The following is a 12,834-nucleotide window of genomic DNA, read 5'->3' on the forward strand; positions in this document are numbered from 1 at the left end:
AAGACAAAATAAATAAGTAAAAAACATAAAGTATGTTAATTCTGATTGAAAATGGATAAAATAAAATATTGAAGGAGTTGGGGAATGTTGGAGGAGAGATGCAGTTTTAAATAGAAAGATTGGGGGAAGCCTCATGAAAGATAACACTGAGGTAAAGATCAGAAGGAGGTGAGTGAATGAAACGAGTGAATAACTGGGCTAAAGCATTTCAGACACAGGGAACTGCCAGTTCAAAGGCTTCAAAGCAAAAGTGTACCTGGTCCATTCCCCTAACAGAAAGAATGGCAAAGTGGCTGGAGCAGAGTGCAAGATGGAGAATGTTAGGAGGTGAGCTCAGAAGAGTAACAGGGGCCAGATCATATAAGGAGATGTAGGCTATTGTTTTTTTTAAGATTTGTTTATTTATTTATTTGAGAGAAAGAGAGTAAGAGAGGTAGAGAGAGTGGGGAGGGGCAGAGGGAGAGAGAAACCCAAGCAGACTCTACACTGAGCATGGAGCCCAACACAGGGCTTGATCTCACAACCCTGAGATCAGACCTAAGCTGCAATCAAGAGATGGAAGCTTAACTGACTGCGCCATTCAGGCACCCCAAAGATGTAGGCCATTGTAAAGAACTTTGATCTTCCTCTAAATGAGAGGAAAAGTCATTAGGATATATTTATCAGAGACATGACATAATCTGACAAGATAAGACATATTTCGAATAAATATTGAAGATAATTTCATGTTCATGTGTTGAATTTTAAGGTGATAACGAAACATTCGAGAGAAGAGTTCTTATATATAGTTGGAAAGAGAACTACAGCTCAAATGAAATATAAATTTAAGAGTCATTGCCCATGATAGGGAAAATGGATGTTCAATAGAGATTGACTGGATGTATATTTGTATAAACTTCTAATGTCTATTCAGTGGCAATAGAAGACAATGACTTCTGTATAAATAGTTAAAAGGAGTTTGAAAACCCAGGGCTTTTGATTGTTTGGTCTGCCACCTGATTTTGCCTGTCACTTATCCCAAATCACTACCTGTGAAAATATTATAAAGATGTATTTCAGTTTGAGAACTAAACAATCTCTAATTTTAATCACTTTCAATATTGATGTTATTCTTTACAGCTGTGCTTCCTTGTATTTTATAAAGCCGTCTCTCTACTTTGTCCTTACCTAAGAAATCTCAAGTATTTAACTTCTTCAATCTGATGCATAGTGCATATCATTCATCAGGGCTTTTAGTTAAAATGAGCACCATGTCTTTGAACAAAACATGCTGTTTTTCTTACCAAGCAATTGAGGTAAAATAATAACAAAACAATTCCTTCAGGGGCTGAATCAAGCATAGTTTAAAGCCCATGGAATTGATGATATAAAGCAGAATGTTTCGTAATTCCTATTTCATTTTTGTCCTTCCCACATATCTTTAACATCAGTTAAATCCTCCCAAATTTCAGCAGCCTTAAGGCAACTATCCAAGTCACTAAGCTAAAATTTGTTTACCTCAGAACAAAGGTCATGGATCCAGCTGAGTCAACTATCTTGGGATTTGATTCTCTCTACTGGTGCTATGGTCTGTTATCTCAGATAATTGAAAGGTGACTAAATGACCCATGTAAATGAAGTATTTAAAGAGAGGCTGGTTACCCACTTATTTTCAGACATCTGAGGATTTTGACCAAGTCAATGGCCCCTATAATGATGGTTCAAGGAAAAATGCTCAGTTGACTATATCTGAATCATGTGGGAAGTTTTTAAAAATACAAATTTGAGGCATTATATACTGAATCAGAATCTCTGGAGGAGACACCAGGAAAGCTATAGAAAGTTGAATTTTTTTAAACTCCATCAGATGAGTCTGACAATGCGGTTTATGAATCCGTGGTCTAAATCAGAGCCTCTCAAACGTTAATATGCATAAAAACCACCTGTGGCTCTTGTTAACTGCAGGCTGATTCAGCAGGTCCCAGGTGGGGCCTGAGAGTCTTCGGCATTTCTAACAAGCTCTCAAAGTTGGTTCACAGTCACAGATTATATTACCTTTCAGGTTACTTCTAGCTATACTTTCCTGTGATTCTAAAGTAATTTATAGAAACTGGCTTGTCACCCTCACGTACATCAGAATTTTCCTTCAAATGAATAGATTTTTGTATACATAGTCTTTTTCTTTTTTTGCAAGAAGTGCCAGACAATAATTGGCTTATTTGTTGTTGTTTTTTTTTACTTGCAGCTCTGCCTTTGTTTCCCATTTTTTAGCTTTCAACACATAACTGAAAAAGTCTCAGAAAGCTGATCTATCCAAGTTAATCACCTCTGAAGAACTGCGGACTTACTGAGTACTAAAGCAAACCTTTCTTCTATGTAAGGCAAACGTAAGAAAAAACAGCCTGTCAAACACCTGTAAAGAGATGGCTATCATCATATGGAAATTTGAGGAGCTTCTATGTGGCACATTCACGATCTAAATGGGAGATAATCAACTGTCATGATGTCCCAGAAGGCCTTATAACAGTAAACAAGAGGGAAAATTATAACAGCTTGTTATCTGTGCTTGCACACTAGACTTCAGTGTAATTACTATAAAAAAAATCCAAAGCAAACATGTAAATAGTTCTTTGAAAAAACCCCAGATTATGTGTAGAGACTCAGACCAATGCAGTAAAAAGGAGGCAATTTTATACTCACTCTCTCCAACCCATTGACAATAAGTCCTTTAGAAAGAGTGGCAGTTAATTGTGAATTTGTGTTTTGTACCACCGTTTGGCAAAGACAGCTGCTCTGGAAAGAAACATGCCTGCTGATGACACATGTGCTGGGCCAGATGGAAATAAGACAGATTTTCGATATTTTATCTATGCAGTGACATATACCGTAATTCTTGTGCCAGGTCTCATAGGGAACATATTAGCCTTATGGGTATTTTATGGCTATATGAAGGAAACCAAACGGGCTGTGATATTCATGATAAATTTAGCCATTGCTGACTTACTACAAGTTCTCTCCCTTCCACTGAGGATCTTTTACTACTTGAATTATGACTGGCCATTTGGGCCTGGTCTCTGCATGTTCTGTTTCTACCTGAAGTATGTCAACATGTATGCAAGCATCTACTTCTTGGTCTGCATAAGTGTGCGACGATTTTGGTTTCTCATGTACCCCTTTCGCTTCCATGACTGCAAACAGAAATATGACCTATACATCAGCCTTGCTGGCTGGTTGATCATCTGCCTTGCCTGTCTGCCCTTTCCTCTCCTCAGAACCAGTGATGACACCTCAGGCAACAGAACCAAATGCTTTGTGGATCTTCCTACCAGGAATGTCAACCTGGCCCACTCTGTTGCCATGATGACCATTGGCGAGTTGATTGGGTTTGTCACTCCTCTTCTGATTGTCCTATATTGTACCTGGAAGACAGTTTTATCACTGCATGATAAATATCCTGTGGCCCAAGACCTTGGGGAGAAAAAGAAAGCCTTGAAGATGATTCTAACCTGTGCAGGAGTATTCCTAATTTGCTTTGCACCTTATCACTTCAGTTTTCCTTTAGATTTCCTGGTCAAGTCCAACAAAATTCAAAGCTGCCTAGCCAGAAGGGTGATTCTAATATTTCATTCTGTTGCCCTCTGTCTTGCTAGTCTGAATTCTTGTCTTGACCCAGTCATATACTACTTCACCACTAATGAGTTCAGAAGACGACTTTCAAGGCAAGACAGCATCCAACTCCATGCAAAATCCTTTGTAAACAACCATACAACTTCTACTCTGACAACTGAATTATGCTAAATTAAAACAAAACCTGATTGTGGTCTGAAATGCAAGTATATCAGAACATATTTGTAGTACCCCAAGCCACTGGAAAGTAATTACAGGAAGCACTCACAGCTTTTCATTTATGCTCTATCTCACCTATATGAGGAATTCACATCTTTATAACAGAACTTGTTTAAAGCACTATATTCCACCATCACTGTTGTTGAAATGTCTATGTAATAATTTGTTATTAAGTCAGGATTTAAACTGTAAAACTTCAGTGACATTCTATATATATATGCACTCAATTAGAGTCATCAGTTTTATGTGAATTCAAAACACAGAGAGACTATTAGCTTGGGCTCATCATAAGCACTTAGTTTTGCTGCAATGGACACTGAGTCTCTGTATTTAGAGACAATGTAGTTGTCTATTTATACTAGTAATCACAGTTTATATTCAAATACTATATTTTGGGTGTATTTTAACTGGAATGGACAATATGTTATTCTGTGAAAGCAAAGTGGTTTAAACACGGGACCATTTTTATCTCCCATGTGTGATTATACTCTAGGGTTTGAAGACTCAAATAACTATTTTCTTCATTTAACTGTCAATATGAAATATCATCTGTCACACTTATTCATAAAATGAAAATCTGAACTCAGGCCTCTGGTATGTTTAAAATAAGAACAAGAAACAAATTTACATACAGTAACCTCTATGATTATGTAAGATGTCATATTGAATCCACCCAGGTCAGATAGCTGGCCAAAGTACATACAATGTGACCTAAATTGCCTCTATAGGTGCAGGAGATGGCAGATAAGTGACAATCACAGCTCTGGTTCTCTTAAACTTTCCAAAGAATACATATTGAAATGTATGGACCTGCCTAATAGAGGGAGTTTCCACCATGCTTCTAGAGTAACACTGAATATCTCTGACAGGTTACTGCACTTTTTGAACCTATGAAAGAAGTAGTGCACTAATTAATTAGTAAGCTTAGGCCAGAACAAAAAGATGAAGGGATGGGTACACCTCTTAAAAGCCTCACCACGTTGTATTTCTTACTTTAAGTGGCGACTGTCAAGCCACCCTCATGAACTGAAGGCAGCCAGGCATGTGGACTCTAGAGTCTTCAGAAATTTTTCTGGTCCGGCTTTGCCTCAGTCATACCATTGTGAGTACTGCACAGCCTACCTCCCAGCAGCTATGGAAGGAGATTCTTTCACCTTTTTTGGAGAAAAAAAAACAGCAAAAAAAAAAGTTAATTTTGGCAGCACTGGACTCCCCTTACAGTTATTTACCTGCTACCTGTTTGGTACTAGTATGCAGATAGCAGACCCAATATATGAGTCATTAAATATGAGGTCTAAAATGTTACAGTACTTTGAAACATGTTTTAACAAAAACCTCTAATTTAAAACAATGATCTACTTAAAAGTCTGTGTGCTATATAATGAAGACACATGTTTCTTCTCATCTGGAAGGAATGTGGAAATCAACCAAGGGCTCCATCATATTTTCACAGGAAAGGGGTCGTTTTAGGCACACAGTTATGATACCAATATGATTGGGGGGAACTGGGAGATCAAAATTAATTCTAATATCTGAGAGGAATGGAAAATTTTCTTTTTTTTTTTTAATAATGATTTTTTATTATATTATGTTAGTCACCATACAGTACATCCCCGGTTTTCGATGTAAGGCTCGATGATTCATTAGTTGTGTATAACACCCAGTGCACCATGCAATATGTGCCCTCCTTACTACCCATCACCGGTCTATCCCATTCCCCCACCCCCCTCCCCTCTGTAGTTTTCTAATGTTTTCTCTAGACAAGTATTGATTTTGCTTGTACTTTGTTATTAAAATAATACCCTATTAGAAAACAGACTTTGTGCTGCTAGCAATGGTGTGTTTGTCTCCTTATTATTCATTGTAAGGTACATATTTTGATCTGTTATATGAGTTATAAATGAGTGTTAAATTGTGTTTTAAAAAGAGTAACTGTAACTATGTCTGGTCTGTTTGCTTTAAAGTGAGTTGTGTTTGAATACAATTTAGCATTGTAATGGGATCACAAGTAATAATTTTGTGGGTACTTATAATGGAAGAGTCTTGTCTACACTATATTTGCTTACTATTTTTTAGATTAGCATGGATTACACTTTTTAGGGTCATTTTGGGATACCAGAGATTTAATTTTATTAACATACTAATGTAACTTTAAACATATCTATTTTTTTTCTAAAAAGGAGAAGAAATATTTCTAGGACATTAATGAATTTCTTAGAGGAATGGTTGAGGGGGTTAAAGCCCACTTATTAGGTGGTCCAGAAGCCCTTGAAGATCATTTACATCATTAGAGTCAAGGATAAGTGTCCTGTATTCTTATACTGTATAGCTAGGACCAACACTTCTCCCCAGGTCTGCCCATATTGGTTTGTATTAAGTGTTGTAATTTACTTTATTTACCCCTCTTCCCCATTGATATGTTTTTCCTTCTGTCCTATTCCCTTGTCCTTCTAGTCAGTGATCTGATCAATTTATTCATACTAAGGTGCTAGTGACTAATGTTAGCTTAATATTAACTTGCCCAGGGATATCTGAATTCAAGTTTTAGGGATAAACCATAATTCAAACTGTCAATACCTTACTTTTAATGGAAGGATGAAAGACACTGAAGAAAACTGGAGAGGAAGATTTTTTTAAGAAAGTGGATTTTACAGCAGTGTCTTTTAAATTACATACAGTAAGTGGTCACCTACTTTGCTTACCATAATTCTAAGAAATATATCCTCTATGTATGTAAGCGTGTGTGTATGTATGTATGTATGTATCTATCTATCTATCATCATCTATCTGTATCACAATATATCAGCTTCTCAGATCTCTGCTTGTTTCCTTTTTCTTTTTGACATTTCCCCTTCCAACTCTGGACATTATTTCCAGGAGAAAAGCATTGTTTTTAGTAGTAGGAAGGATATGCTACTGCAGCTGCCATCTGGATAACAGTCTCCTCTCTGAGCTTCTCTTTTTCTTGAAAAATCTTTCTGAATCTCCCACTTATCACTCTCTGGGTTCAATGAAATCAAGGTGCCAAAAGTAAACACCCTCAACTATAGCAATATACAATTCAAAATAAACTCACATTTCCTGTATAAAGATTTTTGAGTTCTGATTTCAAAACATACACATAATTATTCCAAAAACAGAGATTTGAATATGGGGTGATTTCCATGTTATTATTATTGTCATTATTATTATTATTATTATTATTATTATTATTATATTCAAAAGGTTTATATGTTTTCATTGTCACTCAGGTAAGCAGCTAATTCTATTAACCTGTAATTCCATAAAAAAGGAACCATCTGCCCTAGGAACAACAGATCAAGCTAACTCTATCTGAAAGCGTACATAAGTGGAACTTTTGTGCAACTTCATTTTTTTTAATTTTAATGTTTTTTATTATATTATGTTAGTCACCATACAGTACATCCCTGGTTTCTGATGTAAAGTTCAATGATTCATTAGTTGCGTATAACACCCAGTGCACCATGCAATACGTGCCCTCCTTACTACCCATCACCAGTCTATCCCATTCCCCCACCCCCCTCCCATCTGAAGCCCTCAGTTCGTTTCTTACAGTCCATAGTCTCTCATGCAACTTCATTTTTATATAATCTTTCTGTTTTTACTTTCAAGACACTGTGAAAATGTTGCACTTGGAATTTATTTTCATCTGTAACTTATAATTTGCATTTTAATAATAAAGATGGTCTCTGTAATTACATATTTTCTGCTTCTGAAAGTCAAGTTATATTTAATGACTTTTTCAGAAAATGATACACTTGAGTATTTTTTTCAGTATTCTCACACACATAGATAAATCCCATAAGGCTTCACTCTTCCTTTCTCTCCCTGGAGAGGTCCATTCTATTCTCAAATAGAAAGATGAAGAACTTCCCCCATCTTACTCCACCCCCTGCCATCCACTTCTCCCACAGGTAGACTCTTTAGTATCCATACCCTACTAAGATTATTCCTCACACTTACTTGTTGACCAAGTTTATTTGAATGATAATACCTGTATTTTCTAGAATATAGTTTATGGGCAGAAAAGGAGATAAAGTGACAGAATAAATGTTTTCTCTCTATTCTTAAGGGTTGTTAAGACCTGATAGTCTGATTTGTTTTGTAGTTTGCCAGGAAAACAAAACAAAACAAAAACCCACAATTTTCCACTGTCCCCCTCTACTCTTCCAAAAACAGATCTTAAACAAAAAATACAAAGACAGTACAATTATCTCTGGCCCTCTTCTCATCTTATTTCTCTTTCTTCCACTTTAGCAACTCCTTCTTTATCTTGACTATATCTCTAGTGCTTTGGTAAGGCCCAGGTATCTTCTGTAATAACCAAGTTGTTAAGAATTACATATTTTGAAGAAACTGAGGGTTGCTGGATGGGAGAGGAGCAGGGGATGAGCTAAATGAGTGATGAATATTAAGGAGGGAACTTGTGATGAACACGGGGTATTATATAAGTGATGAATCACTAAATTCCACTCTTGAAACCAGTATTACACTAACTAGAATTTAAAAAATAAACTTTAAAAATTAAAAAAAAAATAAAGGAAAAAGGAAAAGAAAAAAAAAGGAATTACACATTTTGGCTATTGCAGAAATAATTTCCTAAGAAGTGGTAAAAGCTTTCCTAGAGAAATCTCTGATGTTTTGATAGACATGAAAATAATGGGATATAAATATGGGATCTGGCCCATGCTTCCAATACCCTCAAATCACATATACACATTTTCTGTGCCTTCCTAAAGCCAGACCAGAAGTAACTTCACTGCCTTCACACCATATTTTGGGGGGAAGGAGTGAGAGATAAACTCCCCAGTAAATGTAGCTCTTTTAACCTCTTATTCCTCAGATATAGAGGATGTAATGCATGTTTGAGAAACAAAGCAGTGTACTGTAACTTTCTTGAATTTCTTTAACCATTTCCTCAATAGAACTTTCTCACTTATTTGATTTTGTCAAGACCACATTTCTTGTTCTATTGTTTGTTGAGTAAGTTTTATTTATCTAACTCCTATCTGCTGATTCCTCTATAGGCATAGTTCTTATTTGATGCCTTACCTTTGCCTTCTTAGATCTCTTCAAAGAATAATAGAGCAACTGTTCCTTGGAAGGGGGAACTATCATTAGACCTATCACCCTGACCCCAGTATTTTCTTTTTGCAAGGGCTTCAGAAGCAATGTTCAGAGGAAAACCTAGGATCTTTTGCTGTTCAAAGTTTGATTCTGGGCATAATGGAAATATTTTTTCTTGACATTTTCTAAGGAATATTGAATATCCACAACCTGTAAAATGACAAGTATCATTCATATTTTTAAAACGCTAATGTAATAATAAAATAAATAAATAAATAAATAAATAAATAAACCCAGCTTGAAACACTAATGGTCCAAGTATTGGCCTCAAGGAATGAAAGCACGAAGGAAGTAGCCTTATCATAAGACTCTCACCATGCTCACATAAGGTGACATATGTAACACTGGGTTAAAAATGGTATGAAATCACAGTACTGCCCTATGTCACTAAATTAGTAACTTTTTTTACTTAGATACATATAAGTCTGTAGGTAACTATGGAACAGTTCAAACATATTCAAAAGAGGAGCAATTAATATAATGAACCCCCATGTACCCATTATTCAGCTTCCATCAACATCAACACATGACTAATCTTTTTCTATGCCTGTACCTATTCTCCTTACCCCATATTACATTAAAGTACACTTCATACATTATATAATTCCATCTTTAAATTTTAAATAAGTTATAGTACTGTTTAAATTAACTATTCAATATATGATCAAAAGGGGTTAAAGATAAATGATTTTAGATGTTTTCAGTAATAACATCAAACACTAAATTCAAACAAATATAAGAATTTTCTTTTGATCAATGTGAACAGGTCCCAACTAAGATAAAAATGTCTAATAACCTGGCTCTGTTTTCCTTAGATGAGCCTTCTACTGCAGAAGTGTGATGGAGATTTTATCCTGCAATGGTATCCTTCTTATATGAAGGAGAAATAAAAGTTTTCTCAGACAAACAAATGCAGAGAGAGTTCATCATCACTAGACCTGCCTTGAAAGAAGTGTTAAAAGTTCTTCAAGCTGAAATGAAGACGCTAATCACTGACAGGAAAACATATCAAAGTACATGACACACTGGTAAAGGTGAAAAATAGACAGTCAGACTTAAAAAACTGTAACTCTATATTAGGATGGTGTGTTAGCACCTCAACTACAGTATAAAAGTCAAAGGAAAAAATAATTAAAGTAACTATAACTACAATACATTGTTAACAAATACATAACATAAAAGAAGTAAATTGTAACATCAATAATATAAAAGAGAAGACTAAAAGAATGGAAACTTTATAGACATTCAAAGGTAAGTTTCTATCAGTCCAAAATGGACTGTTTTATTTTTACATATTTTAAATAATGTAAAAGGCAACTACAAAGCAGAAACCTGGAGTAGATCCACAAAGACAAAGGGGAAACAGAATATCACTGTGGAAATTAACCAATTTACAAAAATACACAGAGAGAAAAGGAAAAAGAAACAGTGGAAATACAAAACAACCAAAAGTAAGATGGCACTAGTAAGTTCTATATTTCAATAATTATTCTAAATATAAAGGGATTGAATTTGCCAATCAAAAGGCACACATTGGTTGGGTAGATTTTTTTTTTAAAAATCAACTATATGCTGCCTAAAAAGGGCCAACTTCAGATTTAAGGTCACATATAAACTCAAAGTGAAGGGATGTAAATAGTTATGCCATAAAAGTGGAAACCAAAAGAAAGTAGGAGTAGCTACTTCAGAAAAAATAGATTTTGAGCTAAAAAAGTAACAAAAGATAAGGAAGATCATTATATAATGATAAAAAGATCAATGCATCAAAAAGATATGGCCATCATAAATATATATACACCCAACATTGGAGTACCTAAATCTATTAAGCAAATGCTAACAAATCCAAAATAAGAAATAGAAAATAATACAATAAGAGTAGGGGACTTCAACATTTCACTCTCAATAATGGATACAATAACATAGACAGAAAATCAACAAGGAAATAACGGACTTGAAATATATATTATACAAAATGGACCTAACGGACATGTATAAAATATTCCACCTAAAAAAAAGAGGAATACGCATTTTCAAGTGCACAAAGAGCACTGTCAGGGATAGATCATATGATAAGACAGAACAAATCTTAGCAAATGTATAAGAGATTGAAATCATACAAAGTATCTTTTTTGACCACAATGGTTCAAAACTAGAAATCAAAACTAGGCAAAGTAAAATTTTACTTTGCCTGAAGCTACAATCTCGTTTGTATTATATTTACTCTGAGTTTTATTACCAAAAAAAGGCCTTTGGTTTATGCTGTATTATTAACATATGATTAACCTGTAGCTGAAGACTACAACGTAAATTTCTGTCGATCCAAAGTAGCAGTGTTGCCTTTTAAGTTTTTTAAAATGTTGAGATAGGGTGATTCTACTTGTACACTAAAGTACTACAAATTGTCCTCTAATCTGTGAATTCAAAAGTGAAAAAAGGAAAATATAAATTCTCAGTGGCCTTTGGGAAAAAAAAAAAAGAAAAAAAGAAATCAAAACTAGGAATGCCAGAAAATCTGCAAATATATGGACACTAAACTACATACTCCTGAACAACCAACAGATCAAAAAAGAAATCAAAATGGAAATCAAAAAAATATTTAGAAACAAATGAAAATAGAAACACAACTTACCAAAACCTATACAATGGCACAAAAGCAGTTCTGAAAAGGAAGTTAATAGTGGTAAATGTATATATTAGGAAATAAACAAGATGACAAACAATCAACCTAACTTTATGTTTTGAGGAATTAGGGGAAAAAGCAAATTAAGCCCACATTTAAGGGAAAGAAAGAAAAAAGATTAGAGTGGAAGTAAATGAAATAGGGACTAGGAAAAAAAAAGGATCAATGAAAAGAAGAACAGGATTTTCAAAAAGATAAGCAAAATTGACAAAACTTTAGCAATGGGAGAAAAAAGGCAGATGACTCAAATAAAATTAGAGATGAAAAAGGAGAAATAATAAGCGATGCTACAGAAAAACATAGGATTATAAGAGACTACTATGAAAAATTATAGCCAACAGATTAGATAACCTAGAAGAAATGGATAATTTCCTAGGATCATTCAACCTACCAAGACTGAACCAGGACAAAATAGCAAGTATGAACAGACCAAAAATGAGTAAGGAATAGAATAAGTATTCTGTGCACTGCCAGGGGGAATGTAAATTGGTGCAAACACTGTGGAAAACTGTACAGACATTCCTCAAGAAATTAAAAATAGAAATATCAAATGACCTAGTCATTCCACTACTGGGTATTTACCCAGTAAATTTACCCAAAGAAAACAAAAAGACTAATTTGAAAAAAATATATGCACCTTGATATTTACTGCAACATTACTTAACGATAAACAAGATATAGAAACAACCTAAGTGTCCACTGATAGATGAATGGATGTTAGAAGGTAAAGGATGGAAAGCAAAATATCTTCCAGACTGAGAAGCCATTTTGAGACCAAAAAAAACAATGCAAGTCACTCCATACTGTTTACAGAATTTTATTCAGGGTAACTTACTGTTGGGTGAATGGGGCAAACAGATAATTCAGGCACAAAAGCAGCTACTTTCTGCCCAAGTCCAGACCTTAATCCACAGCTTTTATACAGCAGGGGACATTCTGGTGAGGTCAAAGGATAATATAAAGTGACACCTTCTATGCACCAGTCATGTCTACTGGTTATCTAAAGTGTTGCCTTCTGTGCATCACTATAGGGAAGATCAGAACAAGCCTTGTCACATTCCAGGTAGGGTGTATGTTAACTTCCAAGGTGCCTCAAACACACAGCCTTGAGGGAGGTCATCGCATGGGCATAAATAAGATGAAGGGCCAAAGATGGAGTCAGTGTTGTCAGCAATCTTACA

At 35.0% G+C, this 12,834-nt stretch overlaps 1 protein-coding gene across 1 annotated transcript in view; it reads left to right on the top strand.

Annotated features, from left to right (window-relative positions):
• GPR174 (G protein-coupled receptor 174) overlaps positions 1 to 5,615 on the top strand; it is a 62,560-nt gene extending 56,945 nt beyond the window's left edge. The window contains exon 4 of the mRNA XM_057312715.1: positions 2,225 to 5,615. Within this exon, the coding sequence (XP_057168698.1) occupies positions 2,785 to 3,777 (993 nt within the window). The 5' untranslated portion in view covers positions 2,225 to 2,784 and the 3' untranslated portion in view covers positions 3,778 to 5,615. The remainder of the gene's footprint in view (positions 1 to 2,224) is intronic.
• The last annotated feature ends 7,219 nt before the right edge of the window (positions 5,616 to 12,834 follow it).

Source organism: Ursus arctos, chromosome X (genome assembly GCF_023065955.2).
Source record: "Ursus arctos isolate Adak ecotype North America chromosome X, UrsArc2.0, whole genome shotgun sequence".
Taxonomy (NCBI): Eukaryota; Metazoa; Chordata; class Mammalia; order Carnivora; family Ursidae; genus Ursus; species Ursus arctos.